General features: G+C 47.1%; 1 protein-coding gene across 1 annotated transcript in view; it reads left to right on the top strand.

Annotated features, from left to right (window-relative positions):
* Positions 1 to 22097, top strand: part of KIF26B (kinesin family member 26B) — a 413315-nt gene that overhangs the window by 149785 nt on the left and 241433 nt on the right. The window contains exon 3 of the mRNA XM_040968150.1: positions 14532 to 15065. Within this exon, the coding sequence (XP_040824084.1) occupies positions 14532 to 15065 (534 nt within the window). The remainder of the gene's footprint in view (positions 1 to 14531; positions 15066 to 22097) is intronic.

Raw genomic sequence — 22097 nt, 5'->3', positions numbered from 1 at the left:
TGGTTTTGGATTGGCTCAGCTCCGGCTGTTGCAGCTGCTTGGGGAATGAACCATTGGGTGGAAGATCTTCCTCTCTGTCTCTCCTCCTCTCTGTATATCTACCTTTCCAATAAAAATAAATAAATATTTTTAAAAAATCAGAAGGGATTTTTTAGGCAAAAATCTCGGCATATGTATTGGGAAGCTCAACATTCAAAAGGTTGTATCTAGGCGGTCACTGGGGAAAATGCGCAGATCCTTTGTTCCCTCTACTGAGGATTGCCCTTCCTGGTTCTCCTAAGGATCTCATTAGGTTCAGCCAGTGGCCATGAAGCCTGCTGGGCTGGTAGTATCTGGCTGCATGGTGCCCAAGTCTAGAGGAGGGGCCAGCTCAGCTGTCCAGGGCTGTGCATAGCGTGACTGGGACAGATTGGGCATGGCAGACAGCCAAGGCCAGGTAAAGCCACAGATTTTCCTAAGATAGAACTCCCATGTTTCTGCAAAAAGATCTCAGAGGTCATTCTGCCTGGGTTAGCTCTGTGTAGCCAAGGGGTTCCCCGAGAAGCATGTCCTTAAGTCGTGTCATAGACCACCAGGAAACCATTCAGCGTTCTCTGAGTTGGTTGCCAGTTTCAGAACATGACTGATTAAAATATTCCCATTAAAATTTACTTTCATTTGGATCCCAGCAGAGCCACCAAAATAAAAAAAATCCTTTTAGTGCTTAAGTTGGTGACCACTGTTGATCTTTGACCTTGGATAGGCTCAGGTATGTGACCTGGAACCATCAAAGTCCAGGTAAGTCTGCACACCGTAGGGGTGGGCTTTTCCAGGTTCCTGCCTCTGCTCTCTGAGGGTGACTGCTGGCTACCAAGCCTGCCTGCTGGCCGCATCTCTTGACTTCACTGCTCCGAGGCTTGTCCAAGGTCCCGGGGCGTATGCATGAAAGATCTGTGTGGGTGCAGAGGCTCTAGGTAAGCATCTGCAAAGCAGTGACTGATCCTCTCTCTGCTTGGCTTCTAAGTAGCCTATGACAGGAATTCGAATGGAATGCGATTCTGATGGTTTGTTCTGGACAGTTCCAGACCTCTGCCTGGCCATCACAGCAGCGAGGTAAGAGGTCAGGGAAGCTGTTGTTCCCAAGTGTTTGATGATTTTAACACAGACCAGGGAAGAGATGGAACTACTCCTGGGTTTATCTTTCCTGACCTGATAAATGGAGCTGAGAGAATTGGCCTTATCTGAATGGAGGGTCTGGGAAAGAGCTGGACACTGAGCTGGACTTGACATTTGAATCTGGCCCTTCTGTTTTAGCCGGGCCACGGCTTCCGTGTGTGGGCACTTTTTGGTCTATTCTGTCTCTTTCGATATTTGTCCTTGAGCTCAAGATGCATATTGAACAGGAAATGACTTTGCCCTAAATATGCTTCTTTTCACTTGCTAAGCATAGGAAAAATATGGTGTTTATAATAATAGCATGTTGCATTTCTGGAGCTCTCCATAAGGTGCTTTTATGTCTGTGTTCTATTGAGTCTCTACATCACTGCCAGGGGTAGAGTTTTATTCCTCTCTTAATGTTGAGAAAACTGAGACCAAAGCCTACAAAATTAGAAAGTGACAAAATTTAGATTGAAGCCCAGGTCTTCAGGATTCAAGCCGAGAGGCCTGCTCCATCTGTGAGTGCCTCCACCGGCTGCCCAGCTCAAGAGGAAGGGCTGTTTCTATTGTTGCTTTTGCTTATGCTAGTTTTCTCAGGTTCCATAAATGCTGGGGACCACTGAACAAAGGACTGTGGCACAATTAGATCTTCATGACGTGTTTGATAAATGAATGGATGAATGGATTACTAGGCAAAAATCTCAGCATATGTATTGGGAAGCTCAACATTCAAAAGGTTGTATCTTTGAAAATTTGATTTTTTTTTTCTTTGAGATCTCTTGATGGATAGATCTGTCAGTTCACTCTTCATGTACACACAATTTCCAGGACTGGACCAGGCTAACATCAGGAGCCAGGAATGTAATCTCTTGGCCCATGTAGGAGCAAGGACAGAGACCCAGGTGCTTGAATCTTTATCTGCTGCCCCCAAAGGGTGCCTTAGTAGGATTCAGAAATTGGGAGCAGAGCCAGTACTTGAACCAGACACTCTGATGTGGGATGCAGGCTTGCCCACCTGTGGGAACGCCCAGCCTCAAATGATGTTTGAGTCAGGTACACAGGGGAGGAATTGTTCCTAAATAATTTGGTTTGTGTGATTGCCTGTCCATATCAAAGTCTACCTCCGTCCTAGATGTTGTTTCTGTGGTGTTCTCATATAGTGTTAGAATGTGTAACTGAAATCAGCATAGTGTGCAAGGTGACGACTTTAACTACTAGGCTCCTGTGCCTAGAGCATGCCTTCCATTTTTCACACAGCATATGTAAGAGGATGGATTCCAACGTATCTCTTCCCAGAGCCTGTTCAGGATGGGCAGAAAGCCCCTTATTAGTAAGTTTTGGAGGGAACTCAGTCACTTCACCCTCAGCCTGTCAGTACTGTGTGGTCTGTTGCGCTGTAGGCTCCCGTGTGGTGGGACCAGGGGCAGCAGGGAGAAGGGTCCTGGTTGGCTCACCTTCTGTCGCTGTCACCTCCTATCTGGGGCTTGTTGGGCTGAGACTTTCTAGAAGCTTCTGAAAGAAATTAGTGTAATCAGCACTTCAGCCTTTGCATAGAGCTTCTAGAGGTTCTGCCAGCTATTTCTCCCGCAAGAGTTCTCTGAGAAAGCGGTGAGGCTGGTAGCCCAGACAGAGGCGCATTTCCTTGGAAAGTTGGTTGAGGGGAGAACATCATAAAGAAGGAGGTGTCAGATCTAGTACACAGTATAGTCCTATCCAGAAACCCTTGCCAGCTCTGCAATAACCCTCAAGGAGACAGGGTCTGCAGCTAGCCGGTTCTCTTTTTGGGGCTGAAGAATAGGTTTTGTCAGTGGTTTCCTGTCTCGGGAGGCGCAGTCAGGTCCCTGGAGTGAGGCTTCTTGGCCGTTGCCCTCCATCTTGGTTGAAAGCTGTTCATCTCGGTAAATCTTTGATGCAGACCTTTTCATGAATGCTGCTTCGTGAAGGGCGGAGCTTGGGAAGAACTGCTGGGTTGCTCAGGATGAATCCATCCCTTGCCAGATAAGCCAAAGAGACACCTACTGATGGAGGGTCACGTTCCAGGCCTTTTAGGTTGCTCGACATCCATATGGACACTCTGTGTCATGGATTGTCAAAATGTGGCACCATGTGCCCCGGGTTATGGGAAGTCATTTCTGATGTAATGTTAGTGAAAACAAAGACACACAGCTCAGATCCTCCTCCTCCAGAGGCCTCCATGCCTTCCCTCCTAAAGCCCACACTTTCTCTGAGTCTGGCACGCGGCCACATCAAGGCAGTGTGGTTTCTGCCAGAGCAGTGACATCTGTAATTGCACCAGATTGCATCTTCAGGATGACCTCATGTCACCGTGGCATGGTTTTCTTTCCCCAGAAGGGAAACGGCAGAGTTACCATGATGTGAAATCCTGCCAGAGGCGTGCACTGATTGCATGGCAGACGCAACCTCAGCAGTCCCCTCTCCAACACAGGCCCAGGGCACACGAGGAAATGACAGGCTTGGGACACTGTCACCCAAACCACATCCCAGGTCCACAGTGTCATGTGGCTGGCTCCTCAGTACCCAAGTCAGCCTTTTCCATCATACCCTTGTTAAACAGCTAGTGGCATTGCCAGTGGTGCTTTGGCCCCTAGGAAGGGCCGTGAGCTGGGTAGTCCAGGACCTGAACTTGACTGGCACGTGGGCAGGAGCAACACTTACCTGTGGTGTGCTCAACTACAAGCCCAACACTGTTGTCAGTGATAATGTGAAGCGAATGCCTTCACCCATAAGGAAGACTGAGATAGCAAAGAGCCAGAGTTTGCTTCTTGACCCAGATTATTGCTTCAGGGTCCTACACCAAGCTGCTTCTCTAAGCAGAAGGAAAGAGCGAGAATCGGGAGAGACGGACTGGGTTGGTGGTCTCAAACCTGGACACAATGACATTTGGGGCTGGACAAAGCTTTGTGTAAAGGGGCTGCTCTGTGCACTGGAGTATCTTTAGCCACATCGCATGAGATGTCAGTAGGCATCCTTGAATGACAACCACAATTGCCTCCAGGTATCTCCGGACAGCCTCTGTGTGTGTGTGTGTGTGTGTGTGTGTGTGTGTGTGTGTGTGTGTGTGTGTGTGTGTGTGTGTGTGTGTGTGTGTGTAGGGGGGAGGGTGGGGACTCCAAAACACCAGCGATTGAGCTCAATGGAAGTAGGGAAAGCATCTGGAGAAGAAATCTTTGCATTTTTACCCTTAGTCTCTAGACTGCATCGCAAGAGCCATTTATCACTGTCTTGGATTATTGTCTACAAACAAGCAGCAGCTCCCAGGGCTGAGGGTTTTGGAGGAGTTGAGTCGTTGGGTCATTACAAAACCCCGAAGAAAGGTGACACTAACGGAGGAGCCTCCTGCATGGAAACATGAGTCGTTGGTTCATCAGTTCATCCCACAACTACTGCAGGCATGAAGGATGCCCCAACGAGCACCACAGACAAAAGACTCTGCTTTATACCCGGTTTATATTTTTGTGGGGAGCCGGAGAATGAATGTTAAGAGGTGGATTAGAAGGTGGCAGAGAAGGAGGTCAGGGAGCGCTGGGATCCAGGAAGGCCTCGCTTAAAATGGTGCTACTTGAAGAGCTTGAAGCTGTGAACAACTGCCAGGCAGCTGTCTCTAGGGGCAGGTTTTCTATACAGGATGAATGGAGAAGTCATTGAGCCTTTGCAGCCGGCGAGACTGAGGCCAGGGACACGTGGTGGGAGCTGAGTTGGGAGAGGGACCAGGAGGCCGAGGTCTGTGGAATACAGTGCAAGGGTGTGACGTTGGCTCTGAAGGAGGAAAGGGACAGGAAGCATGGAGGATTTCAAACCTGCCAAATGCCAGGATCAGATTTAAGACCTGGCTGCCATCCTGAGAGAGGATTCCAAGGGGGCAAGAACTGACGTTATCACGGCTGTTAAAGCCGGGGCATGGTTTCTGCCCCCCAGGAATTTACTATGATCGTAGAGATAGAACATGTGGGACTCCAATAAGGAAGTGTTTGCTCAGCACCACAAATGACTCAGGCCAGGGGAGTGCAGTGTGAGTCCTGGGAAGGGGAGCCTGACCTCGTGCGTGAGCTGGGCCCTCGGCTGGATGAACAGAGCTTTATTTACTTTCCTTTAGTTTGACAGTCCTACAGATGCTTGACACAGTACACACTCCCAAGTGTACACTTCGGCATGTGCACGTATGTACATAGCCATGAAACCATCTTCCCCCTCTCGACTGAGCCCGCATAGCCATCATCGCCGTAGTTTGCTTGGGGTTTCCAAGGGAGGGTGGGACTTGCCATCCTAAGCAAAGGCACCCAGTCAAGGAGCTGCAGGGGCTTCCATGGGCACAGAGGAGAGCTGTAGCCGACTGCTTGTGGGAGCCTGGGGAGTCTGGCTCCATGGGGAGCCAGAATAGATGTGGGCCACATTGGCAGGGACCTCTAAACACCACATCCCAAATGTTAGGCCACAGGCCACCTGCAGAAGAGGTACGTGTGTGTAGAACATGATTATCACAAGGTTTAATCTGTTCATAGTTTTGAAAAAAAAAATCACCAAAATTTACATATTTCATCTCTTTCTAGTAAGCCCAAGAAAGCACAGCCAAGTAAATTTATGTAGATGTGTCATGTGCATAAAATTGATTAAAGGAAACATTAGGCAATTTTATAATTAGGTAATTAGCAGAGCCCTTAATAGCCTTATACTACTAATACAGTATTACAGACTGAAAATAATCCCTGTAGCATTCAAACCTATTCATTTAAGAAACACATCTGCTCCAGATAGACTTTGTTAATTGAAAGGCAAAACTTCATTGTTTCACCCTAGACTCTTAAGTCCCGCATCGATACTTGTGAAGTCTGTCACTTTGTGTCATGTTGGACATGAGTGTGAAATATTTTAAGTGTGCAGTGGGAGAAGGCGTGGGGGGCAGCTAGTGCAGAGACAGCAGCGGGGAGCTCCAGGGACCCGTTCTTTCTTTCATGTCTTTTAAGAAGAATTCGCCTTGTCCAACAGTAAGAGGTGGTACACTCAGGACCCTTTATTCCCACCCCCGTTTCCTGTTAATGCCACAAGTGCTTGCTAAATCCTCTTGGATCAAAGTAAGCTCCAAGATCAAAAATCATTGTCGCATTGTTGCTGTCCCCACAACCTTTGTGAAGTACAGAGTTCGTACAAGGCATGGTAGTAGAGATTGAAAATGAGAACAGGGATAATCATTCCTGCTGTGTATTTAACACTGATAATAATGACTGCCATTCGTTAGCATTTAGCAAGGACCAGACTGTGCAAAACTGTCCTGCATATGATCGTATCTTACCCTGACTTCACTCAGTAAATCAAATGGCATTACTCATTCCTGGTTTTATTTATTTATTTATTATTATTATTATTGGTTAATAACTCCTAATCACAGCAGCTGAGCACTAGGGGCAGGATTCAATCCTCCCATTCTCTTTTCCAGAAATTTTCGAAAGACTCTATAGACATTTGTCCACGCCAGCCTGAAGCCACACCTGCCGCCTTTAATAGCCCCACGTCCCCGCTGTCATTCAGAGCAGTCATTCACGGTTCATAAGAAGCCGGGTTAACTTGGCTTCTTATGAAGAACAATCTTGGTCTGACATTTAACATTGTTTTTTAAGATTCATCTGTTTTTGTTGGAAAAGTTGATATACAGAGAGGAGGAGAGACAGAGAGGCAGGTAATCTGTCCGCTACTTCACAGCCCAAGTGGCTGCAATGGTCCGAGCTGAGCCAATCTGAAGCCAGGAGCCAGGAACTGGGTCTCCCACATGTCCCAAAGCTTTGGGCCATCCTCCGAATGCTTTCCCAGGCCACATGCAGGGAGCTGGATGGAAAGCAGGGCCACCAGGATTAGAACCAGTGCCCCTGTGGGATCCTGGCATGTTGAAGGCAAGGACTTTAACTGCTAGGCTATTGTGTTGGGCCCCTGACATTTAACATTTGTTTGGTGGGTTTTTTGTTTTGTTTTGTTTTGTTTTTTGGCCTGCAGAGGGCAGGGAGCTCTGTGAGCTCGTTACCCAATATGCCTTTCTATACATTTCACATCACAGGATTCATGTTCATACCAATGTGTGTTTGTCATTACTGGATGAAGTACTGTTGGCTCCTAAAGCAGACTGGTAATGCCTGGCCCATTTTTGGGTCAGGTACTGGGTGGCAGGCCTAAGGAAACACCTGTTGAAACTTTATGCTAATGAAGTAGGAGTTTGAGGCACCTCTTGCTCCCAGTCACAATTGGCCCATTTTGGAAAATGGGTGGCGTTGTATCCTCTTGGTTAAGCAGCCTGAATGGCTTAGGGACTTGTTCAGTTTCTACATTGTGTTACTGAGAATAGCAGAAGACTCAGGGTGGTAGAGTGGTAGCTCTTTCCCACAAAGAACAAAGAGTCTTCCTAACTTTGTCAAACAAACTGGTTTGTTCCCTGGGAGGTCAACTGCCTGGTCTGTGGGCCTGAGAACCCCATGAAGAACTGCAATAAAGGATACTGATGTTTGGTCAACCTAAGTTCCTACAGGGCAGGTTCAAGGTAATAAAGAGGTGAGAAAGGCTCTAGGTGATAACTACACTTTGCACCCCATTGATTATCCACATTCCGTCAGGCACCTGTGGAAAAGGGGATGTAGAGTCAGGGAGGAACAAAACCTTTAAGAAGCAGTGCTGTCTGCTGGCGGGAGGTTATGGGAGCATCCTTAGATTGAAGATATTTTAACACTGTTCCCTGGCAATATCTAATTAACATTTCGTCTTGGTCTTTCTTTTGAAATTATGGAGACCCTCCCTCCCACCCCCACACGATAGCCTAGTGCTTAAAGTCCTTGCCTTGAACACTCCAGGATCCCATATGGGTACCAGTTCTAACCCTCCCCCGCCTCCCACCCGGGATCCCATCCAGCTCCCTGCCTGTGGCCTGGGATGGCCCAAAGCTTTGGGACCCTGTACATACATGGGAGACCTGGAAGAGGCTCCTGGCTTTGGATTGGCTCAGCTCCGGCCGTTGGGGTCACTTGGGGAGTGAACCATCAGGCGGAAGATCTTCCTCTCTGTCTCTCCTCTTCTCTGTATATCCACCTTTCCAATAAAAATAAATAAATGTTAAAAAAAATAATTATGGAGGGGAAATAATACCACTTAAAAATACCATTTGTATCCAAATTACTAGAATCTCTAAGAGTACGGGTATTCTTGGTTCAGATCCACTTAAGATTTGCTACAGCTTTCAAGTTTATAGTTTCAATTAATAAAAAAAAAAAGTCACGAATATAGACACCTGCCATTGGGGCTGGATATGCTGGGAGGAGAGCTGAGCTTCCTGAGAAAGCAAGGACAGAGGTGGGGAAGGTGAGGGGTGGGCAGGGAAGGGGTGGGAAGATAAATCCCATTGATCTCTGGAAAGCCACCAGCTGTGGGGAACAAAACATTTCCTTCTCAGGGCAGTATCCTCCATTCTGGGCTTCCCGGGACAGTAGTATACGGAGGGAAAGGTTCAGGAACTAAGTATAAAGAAGCTGGCTTTGAAGAATAGCTTCTGTCTCCTGGGAAGCTGTCACCAGAGGCCTCTTGACTACTAAATAAGGAGCAAACATCTACAGAAATTTGTGTACCACCATGCAGCACGTCGGCTCCAGCTACTGCTCTCAGAGAATTCAGAAAGTCCCATCAGCCAATCTAATGTTTGGATGTGAGGCAAAAAGAGGAGGAGACCAAGCAAGTTCCAGAAATGTAGCATGAACCTTTGGCTGGATAATAGTACTGTTTACTTAGCTAGTGACTGGTGGAATAAGAGCAGGTTAGGGACAGGCAGAACTATCCGGGGTTGTCATGCTGCAGAGCATTTACGCTGGTCATGTCCGGAGGAGCCTTGGGTAAGAGGCTGGAGTTTAAGAGGAAGATCCGATCAGGATAGACACAGAGAGCTCCGTATCGGTAGGATGTGTCCATATCAGTAGGCTGTTGAAGCCACAGGCTTGGGTACCACTGCCTGGGGAATCAGCATCAAGAAAGATTGTTTGAGATGGTTGTTCGCAGGAGGCATGTGAGTCAACCCAAGAGAATTCCTCCACTGTGAGATATCCTTAGGGTGTGTGGCAGGAGACTATTTTCCTGCAATAGCTAGAAGACACAGATGAGTAGTAAAGGGGTGGGAAAACTATTTTACGGAGTTTCTTTTCTTTGGTATTGATCACTAATTTGCACATTTTATATGAACATTAACTTCATCTTTCTGAAGGGCTTTCCCAGCTTCTTGCATGGGAAAGGAGGGATAGAATGATTTTGTGTTATCTTTCTGACACAGAGAAGTTTCTTAAATACAGAATTTGTAAGCTAAAGCATTTTGGCTGAAAATACAGTCCAAATCACAACAGCTTATTTCTTTTTGTGCTGAAATGAAAACTAGGGCCCAGTGGGATAGTGCGATGATTCACTCCCCAAGTCACCGCAACGGCCGGTACTGCGTCGATCCGAAGCCAGGATCTAGGAATCTCTTCTGGGTCTCCCACACGGGTGCAGGGTCCCAAGGCTTTGGGCCATCCTCGACTGCTTTCCCAGGCCACAAGCAGGGAGCTGGATGGGAAGTGGAGCTGCTGGGATTAGAACTGGTGCCCATATGGGATCCTGGCACGTTCAAGGCGAGGCCTTTAGCCGCTAGGCCACGTTGCCGGGCCCCATACTTGGCTTTTGACGTCAGCTTCCTGCTGATGCAGATGCTGGAACACTGCAGGTGGTGGTTCAGCTGATTTGGTTCCTGCCACCGACAAGGTGAGGCTTCAGTTACATTCCTGCTTGCTGACCTTGAGACATTTGGAAGTAAACCAGTGAAGGGATGTTCGTTCTCTCTCTCCCTCTCCCTCCATCCACCTCTCCCTTCCTTCCCCCTTTCCTCACTTCCTCTGACTCCCTCCCTCTCCTTCCCTCCCTGCCTCTGTTCTCCCACCCCTTACGTAAATAAATATGAAAAGCTTTTTTAAAAGGAAAGATGGAGGTTCAGCTTGTGGGTAGTTCCATCACTGCTCCCATTGTCTGTCCTCTAAAGTCACAGTACAGTGAGGTAGGCAGCTAGTTCAAGGTCACGGGCTTGGAAGCCACTCCACCCTCACCACCTAGATGTTTCCTCCTGCCCACCTGTGATGCTCACCTATCATCGCCTGGAACCTCAGAGGGGGTTTTGCATTGTATAACCACTCCCCCCACATGCCCCTATAAAGGCCCATGAGAAGGAGGATCTCTCTCTCTCTTGGTCACGTGCTTCCATCGCTCTAACGCTCCAACTCTTGGCCTCCGCACTACCTGTTTGCTCTCTGGCTTCCCGCGGACAGACTCTGAAGACAGGTACCCCCTGAGCATAGCCTCTGTGTCTGTATTCCTCAGCCTCTATTCACTGCTTGGGCAGGACAGTGAAGATAACAGTGTTGAGATGCTATGTATTTCTAATGTGTATTCTAGTTCCAGGGGAGGTGAGGCCTAACAATAGTGGAATGTGGACAGAGAAGCCAGGGAAAGGTGAATGTCTGCAGCTTTGCAAGTGTGTCCAGGTTATTTGTTACATGTCTCTTGGCGTAACTTATATTGCTGGGGAAACTGGGACATATGTCCCTCAGCTTAATGGATGGACTTCAGGGTAGTGACCGTTTGTATCTCTTGGGGTTTCGATTGACTGGATTGTCATATGGATTTGTGATTTGCTGTTTCTAGTGGGCCCTGTTATCACCAGGCTTGGATAATAAAGACTCCTTAATAAACCTTAGATCTGGCAGGATCTCGCTAGCACCCCACAAAAACAAGATCAGTCAGAACTGGACAATACACATGTCTCATGATCTAACTGGCATGCCAGGTGGGGGGCTTAACTCTGATTCTCTGGGGTTCAGGTTTGTTCTGGCGTGGCTGGACTCCAGGGATCTTCCCTAGTCTCTCCTGAGAACCACTGCCGTTCTTACTGTGTTTCTTTGGAAAGCGTAGTATATGTGCATAACGCTTTTGTTTTTTGTTTTGTTTTGTTGATGATTCCTTTCCCTTGAAGCAGTATCCTCTTTATTTCAGCAGTTCCGGAAAGCTATGTCAGTGGACCAGTACTTTAAAAATTGGCGCTAAAATAGTTTGAATGTGTGGACAAGTACTTCAAAGGGATTTTAGTTTCCATGACATGTACCTCCTGATTTACTGAGGCCTTTAAGTGATAAGAGCTGCAGATCAAGAGTTGTTTAGTATAAAGAACACCTCTTTGACATCATCCGTTAACCCTCATTACAGAATCAATCCCAGTTCTCCTCCCAGTGTGACAACAATACATGGGACGTGGGCTCGCCTGTGACCCTTGTGGACGTGGATGGTCTTGTTGGCTTAGGGAGTGTTCACTCGGGCTGAGACATTGCCGACATATTGTGACTGAGCTCTGTGTGTCACTGCGTGGGTTCATTGGTCTTGTGAGTCAAGGCTAATGAGACCAGAGGGGGCAACAGAGAGATGCAGCATTGGGTAGGCCAGAAAGTCTTGACTATGAACTCATAGAAGATGGGAATTGTCTTCACAGTCCTCAGATCTGCAGCCTAATGCAGTGCCTAAAAACTTGCTGGATGCCAATGCACCAATTTGTTACATGTTGGAAGCTGAGCAGCAAATAGCATTAGGGCAAATAAAGAAAAATAAATAAATAAATAAATACATATATATATAAATAAAGCGTTGAGAGATAGTAATGAAAACCTAGGAGAGGAGAGGAATCCTCAGAACCAGGGATGGCGTATATGGTTTCTGTAGAGTGGACGTAACAGAGTCAAATCCAAAAGGGAAAGACTAAAATAAAGGGTGGGATTTGGCCTGATTGTTATGTTGCCCGCATTACACATCCGAAGACATAGGCTTCTTCCCCAGTTCCTGACCCCAGCTTCCTGCTAATGCAGACTCTAAGAGGTAATGATGATGTTTCAAGTAATTGGGCTCCTGCCACTGATGAAAGACATAGATTGGAGTCCTGATTCTTGGCTGTAGCCCTGAGTCCAGCCCCAGCCTATGAGGGCATTTGTGCCATGACCAGGAAATAAATGGGAATGCTCATGCGCTTGCTCTCTCTCTTTTTCTCTAAGTAAATAAAATTAATACAAGTTGGATGCAGCTTAACAGCTGTTTGCCTGCTGTGGCACTTCCATATAATTGAACTAACAAAATTTTTCTTTCTTTATGATTTATTTTTATTTGAAAGGCAGAGTTGCAGAGAGAGAGAGAGAGACAGAAATCTTCCATCCACTGGTTCAGTTCCCCAAGTGACTGCAATGGGGAGGTGGGCTAATCCAAACTCAGGAGTTTCGACTCTGGGTCTCCTATAAGGGTTCAGGGGTCCAAGGACTTTGGTCATTCTCTGCTATTTTCACAGACTATTATCAGGGAGCTAAATCAGAAGTGGAGCAGCAGGGACAAGAACTAACACCATTATGGGATGTTCTAACCTACCATACCATGGTGCCAACCCCACAGAAATTTTCTAAATAAGCAGTTAAGTTGAAGTTTCTTTTAATTTTATAATCTTTTTTTAATTGATTACATTGCATTATGTGACACAGTTTTATAGGCACTGGGTTTTCCCCCACCCCTCCCCAAACCCCGTAAGTTGAGGTTTCTTGAACTCCAAATAGTTGTGAGTTGATACTAGAAGACATTGGTTGAGAATTGCATTTGAATGCCAGTCTTCTAATTTTCCCAGATCTCCTTTGATGATGCAAGTAGAATGTGGAAATAAATAAGTAAACTATGAAACGACCAAAGATGAAATACCATGTAGTCGTTAGAAATAACATTTTCAAATAACATGTATTAATAAGGGAAAAGTCTCATTATGTAATGTTAGTGGAAAGGCATAAAAAGCATATATTGGTCCATAGGAGGGCTCAAATAAGAAATACCCTTTGAATAAAAGACCATCTTTTAGGCAGGAGTTGTTAAAACCGGTGTGTCTGTGCAGAAAATGAATCTGTGTGGCCCTTTGGCTCTTGAAGCCACAGACCCTAGTCAGGAAGTCAGCATTTCCCACGCTTTGAACACCTTTGGAGCTGTTTCTGTGTCTGCTCATTGAGGTGCTGGAATGCTCTGGAGTAGTCCCGTGGGGGCTCTGTCAGGTCACACATGCTCTGCATTGTGGTTAGGGACCGATAGTGAAGGTGTCCTTGAGAAGGACACAATGAGCAGGCTGCCTCGCCTGCTTCATGTCACCTTTCTAACGGAGACTCCGTCAACCTTGACCTCCCATGGTTTCCCATCACTTTCTGTGACTGTCTTGAGTTTCCCAGCTTGAGCCACTCCTTGCTGAGGCCTCTTGATTTATTAATCAATTCATCTGTGCACGCTGAGGGGCTGTTCAGGGTAGTTAAACAGGGAAAGCAAAACACTAGAGCCTGTAATCAAGATGGATCGTAATGAAGAACCAACCTCCTACCAATGACCTTCCGGCCCAGCCCTGCGGCCCCATACCCCCCTTCACCCACAGCTCATCAGAGCCATTCAACCCTGCATGGGGGTTTCCACCCCCATCGAAGCTGTCAGCAAATTTCTGAAGGGCGGATTTTCTCCTCATGTCCTGGAGTGAAACGACCCTTGACGTAAGCCTTACTGATTATTTGCAGTAACTGTCAGGTCCTGAAAGTTCAAACAGCCCTCCTCCCCTGACCCCTCCCCAAATAGCACAGTTGCTCTGTCCCTGTACACAGATAACCACGCTCCCTCCCGTTTAAATTTCCACACAAGACATGGAGCTGAAAGACCTCACCACGGAGACTGGCCATGGTGAGAAATTCTAAGAGTTTGAGTTTTTCAAGGTGCTAGAGAACTCCAGGGTCACTAGTAAGAGAGCTAGAATTCAAATCAGAATTCAAGCATTTTGATACCCAGACAACCCTCTATGCTTGTTCCTCTGTATAATCCATCTTTTAAAAAATGACAGGTATGAGAGGTATTGTCTTCACTAGATCTTTTTGTGGTTTCCTTCCAGGATGGGTTTTTAAATAGCAGTCTTACATGAGGTTTGTAGGGATGTGTGTTCCAGTGGCTCACCTGGGGAGGTGAAGGTTTCAGTTATGACTAATTTCATGACCATGAGACAGAAAATTTGAAATGTTCCTGTTTGATTGGTCTTCAACCTATGTTTTTGTTTGCTTAAATTCTTTAAAGTTTTCACTCTGTAATTCTTCCTGTGTGTCAAATGCTGTTGTCCACCAGAAAAGCTCTTCTGCCACTCTGGTGGAAGTCCTGTGTTTTGGCTGACAACCAAGCAATCAAATTGTTTGCAAACATCCTGGACTTAACTCTTCCGGCCGGCGTCTGGAGTATGCTATTTCCAGCCTGGAGTTGCAGGCTCATCTTTTTAACCCCCCATCTTTTTGTGTTTTTCTTAGGACCCGGCTTTCTCGGCTGTGATCCATGACAAGCTCCAGGTCCCCAACACCATCCGGAAGGCATGGAATGACCGTGATAATCGATGTGACATTTGTGCCACACACCTGAACCAGCTGAAGCAGGAAGCCATACAGATGGTGCTAAGCTTGGAGCAAGCAGCTGGTAGTGATCACTACGATGCCTCACCGGGCTCCCCGCCTCCACTCTCCAATATCCCCACGCTGGTGGGTTCCCGGCATGTGGCGGGGCTCCAGCAGCCCAGGGATTGGGCCTTTGTGCCTGCATCCTATGCCACCTCCAACTACACAGGTTTTGCCAACAAGCATAGCAGCAAACCCAACAGCCTTGGGGTCAGCAATGGGGCAGAAAAGAAGAGCGGATCCCCAACGCACCAGGCCAAGGTTAGCCTTCAGATGGCCACCAGTCCCAGCAATGGGAATATCCTCAACTCTGTGGCCATCCAGGGCCACCAGTACCTGGATGGCACCTGGTCCCTGTCGAGAACCAATGGGGTCACCCTGTACCCCTACCAGGTAAGAAGCCTCAGTGAGCAAGGGAGGTAAGGGTTGGCTGAGGTCAAGGCAGAGGAGTAGGTGGTGCTTCCTTTCTCCCCACTTCCCTTTCTGGAACCATCCCCTACTCAGAGCCTAAAGCACTTCCAGACAACGTCTGCCCAGTTTCCATCAGAGTGCGTGATGCAGACCTGCCTACTTAGGGAGCACATCTGTAGCTCCTCTGCACTTCCTACTCCCGCCCTCCTTCAGTATTTACATCCTGAGAGACCCAAGCCCTGCCAAGGCCAATCAGGCTTCCTGCCTGCCTTTGTAAGAGTGTAGAGCCTAGAGATAACTGCGATGGGGGTTCTAATTCCTTCTTGTTCACTTGTTAATGATGTGACCTTGCATCCCTCAACTGCGTATCCCTCACTTGTGAATAGAGAAGTAGTGAGAATGAAAGAAGGTAATATTTGCAAACATGTTGCCTAGTACCAAGCATTGGGATTATCATCTTGCCTGTTAACAGAGACCTTAGAAATGAAGACAAAGAAGTGAGTGATTTTTTTTGAACCAAAGAGTATTCTGTATCCTTAAGTAATCAGTCTGTGGGTAGGGCTGGGCATTGCTAAGAATGCTGGAAGGTACCTGTGATCCATATTCACACTCTGTTCACAGTGTCTGCACCTTCCTGACTTCTTCTGCCTTTGCTGCTTGCAGCTCACCTTAAGTACTATTGGGATTGGGTTGCCAATGTTCTTTTCCTCTTCTGAAACTTTCCTTTTTCAGTCTTTTAAGTTAGCACATGCTCCTAAGTGTTCCTACAGAAATACTGAGAGCAGATCTGAAATCAACCAGGGACTCTGATATTGGCTTAATTTTTCTTGGATGGCTTTGCTGTTGGATCATGTGTGCTTTCCATGTCCCTGACCAGCAGTATGGTGGGAAGCTGATTGTCACTGGGATGCAGAGACTGTGATGGTGGGATAATGAGCCAGGGAGGATACCTGTGTTAGAAAAAAATCATTCTTAGCCTCTTGGCTATTTCTCTGTGTCCTAGAACAGGTGCTTGGTGGCTGGCCTTTTGCTATCATATTTTTCAGGGTATGCTAGAGAACCAGAATCATAAATAAAGATGCAGGTGTTTAGGAAAGTTTACGGGAAAAGTGGAATTACAGTATAAGTTTAATGCGAAAATTTGAAGTCTATGCATTTTTAGAATTTATTATTGTTGTTGTTGTTCTTATTGTTGTTATCTCATTTATTTGCAAGGCAGAGTTACAGAGAGAAAGAGAGGGAGGATAGAAGATCATCTGTCTGCTGATAGGCTACCCGAATGATTGCACTGGTTCAGGGCTGCGCCAGGCCAAACTCAGTAGCTAGGAGCTTCTTGCAGGTCTCCCATGTGGGAGCAGAGGTCCAAGCACTTGGACCATCTTGCACTTCTTTCCCAGGCACATTAGCAAGGAGTTGCATGAACAGCCAGTGCATGAATTAGAGCCCATATGGGATGCCAGCATTGCAAGTGAAGTCTTAACGTGATATGCCACAACTCTAGCACCACCCCCTTTTTCTTTCTTTCTTAAATAATACATATTTTCACCAGACCTTTTGAACTCCCCTTTTATAGGAGAGGGTATTTTTTAGGTGAATTGGCTTGCATAGTTTTAGCAGCTGAAGGGTCCTGTATCAGGTTGACTGTAGGTGGGAGCCCTGGGATACTGTGAGTGTGGCTCAGCTGGCATCCTAGGGTCTCAGCAGCAGCAAAGCTGAGGGTGTGGCACATGTCTGAGGCTAAAAGCCTGCATGCCTGGTGTAAGTCCAGCAAGTCCAGGGATCCACTTCCCAGGCAGGGACAAGTACGTCCTAGCCAAAGAGAGTCCATTCTGGTGCAAATGCTGTAAGCCATTTGGTTCTCACCAAGTCCATGGGAAAGAGTATATTCTGAAAAACCAACACAGGGCTTCAGATTTTTACACTAAAGTGAGCTTACCTTGCAATTCCATCTTCCATCAGTTATTTATTTAATTATTTATATTGGAAAAACATCAGATTTACAGAGAGAAGGAGAGACAGAGAGAAAGATCTTCCATCCATTGGTTCATTCCCAAAATGACTGCAATAGTCAGAGCTGAGCTGATCTAAAGTCAAGATCCAGGAGCTTCTCCCACATCTCCTACATGGGTGCAGGGCTCCAATGCTTTGGGCCTTAAGCAGGGAGCTGGATGGTAAGTGGAGCAACTAGGATTAGAATTGGCACCTATGTGGGGTCTGGCGCATATAAGGTGAGGATTTAGCCATTGAGCCATCAAGCTTGGCCCTCCATGAGCTATTTGAAGTATCCCTGTTTCCTGGGCTCCCAGCTGATTGGATGGTGCCCATCCAAAGTCACAGCCAGAACTTCCCACCCAGTCCACTCAGACTCACCTGTTTACTTCCTCATGGGATAGGTATGTCTTTTCCAGGACTTTAGGGATTCCCAAATCCAGCCGTGCGAACACCTGATGGAATGCAGAAGCTCAGATTTTCTCCTCCACAGGTGTATGTGTGATGGGAGGACCATGGAGTCCTCTCTGAGGTCTTCTGTAACTACTGAGGAAATGAGGGAGCTGAGAGCTCTCCCAGCCTGGCCAAGAAGGGGCATCCTTAGCTTCCACCCATATTCCAGGGGCAAGAATTCCATCTAGCCCCAGCTCCCCACCTCGGAGGGCCGATCTGCCCAGGCACATAGTAGACAAGAAAATGTGTTGTGTTGAGCACAGTCATTTTTGTTGCTGTTTTTCTTGTAAAATGTGGAGTGAGAATACCGGGACATAGTAGCATTGCTAGCGAGTTTTCTAGAGTGTCTACAAGGGGATACAGATTGTGTCTCTTGATGTCTTCAAAGACAGTAGGAAGCATTGAATATCTTTTTTTTTTTTTTAAGATTTACTGTATTTTTTATTGCAAATTCAGATTTATAGAGAGGAGAGACAGAGAGCAAGATCTTCCATCTGATGAGTCACTCCCCAAGTGACCACAAAGGCCAGAGCTGCACCTATCCGAAGCATCCTTCGGGCCTCCCACCTGGGTGCAGGAACTGAAGACTTTGACCCATCTTCAACTGTTTTCCCAGGCCACAAGCAGGGAGCTGGATGGGAAGTGGGACTGCCAGGATTAGAACCGGTGACCATGTAGGATCCTAGCGCATTCAAGGCGAGGACTTTAGTCTCTAGGCTACTGTGACAGGCCCAGCATTGAATATCTTAAGTCAGAGTCCTTGGATTGCTCAATTTTTCATTTACTGAATGCTTTATATAGTTTCCAAGATAATAGTGCACATGTCATTTTCTTTGCCTTCACAATATCCTGTGAGGTAGGAAGGCCAGATGTTAGATCTTCACTTACTAGGTAGAGAATGTGAGGTATAGAGAAGTTGAATGGCCTTTGGGCACACAGCCAAGGACATGCCAGCCTTCCCTCAACCCTGGGCACAGGTGTCCCTGTCACAGCTACTTCTGACTTTCCAAGCTTGCCATGGCATAGCCTCCTTCTGGAGTCTACCAGATGTGGCTGCTATTCAGACGGGGAACACCACAGACAAGGGCTGCTCTGCTCACCTGCAGGGAGCTGTCTGCTCTTGACTTTAAGATGGAATTTGCTGGGCTGTGTATCGAATGTACATGGAGCCAGTGGTGTGTTACGGGGCTTCACAGCCTAATCTTGGAAATATTCATCCAGGGAAGGAATGGATTAGAACTACCCTTCACTGTGGAATGATAGGGAGTTTTTGGTTTGTATATGAAAATATACTTGTTTGCATGTTATTGAAAAAATTCATATTTATCTCTAAAGTGAGTATTTTTAGAGATTTACAAGCTAAAATCCAACTTCAGAGGCTCATTAGAAAGTAGGTAGTGATTTCAGTGTTTCTGGTCTTATCTGCATTCGCAGTTTTTTAAAAATAGATTTTATGATTTTAATACATTTTATTTATTTTTTTTGAAAGTCAGAGCTACATGGAAAGAGACTGAGGATGAGGAATACTGATTCATTCCCCAAATGGTTGCAGCGACCAGGGCTGGGCCAGCTTGAAGCCAGGTGCCAGGAACTTCTTCCAGATCTCCCATGTGGGTATAGCGGTCCAAGCGCTTGGGCCATCACCTACCGCCTTCCCTCGCACATAACTAGGGAGCTAAGTCAGAAGTGGAGCAGGTGGATGGATCTCAAACAGGCTGGCACCTGTTTGGGATGCTGGCATTGCAAGCTGTGAGGACACAACACCAGCCCCATCTACTGTCACAGTTCATGTAACTGGGATGAACTTGAACTCAGTGATCTGGTTTTTCCTTGCAGTATTAGCTACATCCTCATTCCAGTATGTTTTTTAAGTATTATCTTTCATGGTACCATGATGTCCCGTTACATGAAACTAATCACCTTTATCCTAATTGGCAGAATCTGACGTCTGTGATAAGGGTTTAGGTTTTTGCTGTCATAGATTGAATGTTCAGGTAGACATTCTTCAACTGAAGTTACATTTGCAACACATCCCCAGGTTGTGCAACTCACATCTAAAAAAAATTACCTGGTAGGCAGAGGAAGATACAAAGAGGAAGAATGATTTCCCATCTACCGATTCACTCCCCACATTTCCCCAAGAGCCAGGACTAGGCCCGACTGAAGCCAGAAGCCCAGAATGTAGGGGCTAAGTGTTAGAGCCATCATCTGCTGCCTCCCAGGGTGCACATTAGCAGGAAGCTGGAATTAGAAGGTGAGCTGGGACTTGAACCCAGGCACTTTGTGCAAAACATCTGCCCCAACAAGTGATAGTTCACCTTCCAGGACCCTGGGTTCCCTAGTTGCTGCATTAGTGCTGATGAACTTGCAATTGGTGCCTTCAGCTGCCTTGGGTTGGAAACAGCTTCCCGTGCTGTGGTCCCCATGGGTAGAGGCAGGGGAGGGCAAAGCTCCAGCTGCCCAGTTGGCTTGATAGCAAGCAGAAGGGCGTGTATTTCTCGCTCTCTGGACATGGGTGGGTTGATGTGACCTCAAGCCAGACTGAAGGTTAATTCACGCTGACTGGCCACTTGACAGTGTCCTGGATTAATTAAATTATTTATTTCTAGCCTCAGGCCAGACCAGTGGATGCATTTCCTCAGAGTCATAAAGGAACCACAGGAAATCTCTCTGGGATAAAGAGATTTGGCGCCCGGCTTTGAATCAGTGTCCCCTGTATTGTGCCTGTTGTCACAACACTGGTGCCCTGCGGTGGGGGCTTCAGGCCTGGCCAGACTAAGCGTCTCCCGTGGTAGACATCTCCCTGCAGTAAATACTCAGCAGTTCACGGTCCAGCCAGCTCGTCAGAGATGGTTGATTGCCCTGAAAGCTGACCTCATATTTCCTGCTTGCCCCATGCTCCCACTGAGTGCAAGTTCTCTGGTTCAGTGCCAAAGCTGTTTCCCCTGGAAGAGCAGGCTCAAGACAGTGTCCCTGCCGAGGGTGCTGGCCCAGGCCCACAGAACCAACAGGAGGCCGTAGGAGTGAGTGAGAAGGTGCATCTGCCTTTCCACAGCTCAGCAAATGAGAACAGTGAGCCTCAGGAGAGCTTCCTACGGGCTGTGGGAAGGTCCCTCTAAGGCCTCCAGCTCCTGTGCCTCACCCCACCGTGTGACAGACTTGGAAGGTTGCAGAAGGAAGATCCTTCGTTCTCTGCCTTGTTATGCCCTTTGCGTTGCTTAAGGAGCTCCAATCAGGGAAGGAGCCTGTAAGCACAGATAACCATGAATCCATCTGGAGGAGGAGAAAATGCGAGCTTTAGGAGGCATCACGATTTCCTGAAGAATGCCGACCAAAGCATAGAGGTGATGTTGCACCAAGTGTCCTGGTGAAGTGAGCTCACGGGAGGCAAGAGGCACGAGCCCTTTCAGACTTTGTTCTGCTAGCCTGAAGACTGAGTGCAGATTGTGCACATGCACAGGGCACATCCCTCTTGGGACACCCGCATCCCAGGCTACAGGGTGGCATTCCACCTCTGCTTTCTCATCAGGCATCCTGATAAGGCATAGCCTTGGAGGTAGCAGATGGAGTGATCCATGTGGTCCAGCCTGGTCTGGGCTATTGAGGGCATTCGAAGAATGAACCAGCAAATCGAGATCTCTGTTACTGCCTTTGAAGTACATCAAAATAAGCTTTAAAAAAATGATATGTCTATATTAGTCCCTTGTAGTCAAGTTAGATTAATTATCTCCTGAAATAGCAGTTGGCTTTTATCTGATTTACTAACAGCAGTAGTAGCATGTGCAATACACTGAATGGTTGACTGATGTTAGAATCTACTTTTGGGGCCCAGCACAATGGCTGAGTGGCTAAAGTCCTCCCCTTGAATGCGCCAGGATCCCATACAGGCACCAGTTCTAATCCTGGCAGCTCTACTTCCCATCCAGCTCCCTGCCTGTGGTCTGGGAAAGCAGTCGAGGACAGCCCAAAGCCCTGGAACCCTGCACCCGTGTGGGAGACCCAGAAGTTCCTGGTTCCTGGCTTTGGATTGGCGCAGTACTGGCTGTTGCGGTCACTTGGGGAGTGAATCATCCAATGGAAGATCTTCTCTGTCTCTCCTCCTCTCTGTATATCTGACTTTGCAATAAAAATAAATAAATCTTTAATAAAAAAATCTACTTTTGTAGGGATGCCAATGGGCTTTTGCATTAACTGGGAGACTGGAGACAAAGTTGTACCTAGTGAAGTCTGTGCACTGAGGTTTTTTTTTTTTAATATTTATTTATTTACTTGAGAAAGAACTGGAGAGAGAATGTCCATCTGACTGCTGATGAACTCCCCACATCGTCTCAACAGCTTGGGTTGAAGCAGAGTAAAGCCAGGAGCCAGGAGCGTCATCCAGGTTTTCCAAATGGGTGCAGGAGCCCAAGCACTTGAGCCATCAATTAGTGCTTCCTTGGGCCATTATCAGGGGACTGGGTCGGAAGAAGCAGAGCAGCCTGACTCTAGTTGCATCTGGCAGACAGTGGCTTAATGAGCTATGCCATAGCACAGACTCTTCTGAACTTCCGAATCTGTTCACTCATCTTGTGA

Source organism: Ochotona curzoniae, unplaced genomic scaffold, assembly GCF_017591425.1.
Source record: "Ochotona curzoniae isolate NIBS_2020 unplaced genomic scaffold, NIBS_Ocur_1.0 scaffold_4683, whole genome shotgun sequence".
Taxonomy (NCBI): domain Eukaryota; kingdom Metazoa; phylum Chordata; class Mammalia; order Lagomorpha; family Ochotonidae; genus Ochotona; species Ochotona curzoniae.
Note: the sequence above shows the minus strand (reverse complement) of the source record. Positions and strands in the feature narration are given on the sequence as shown.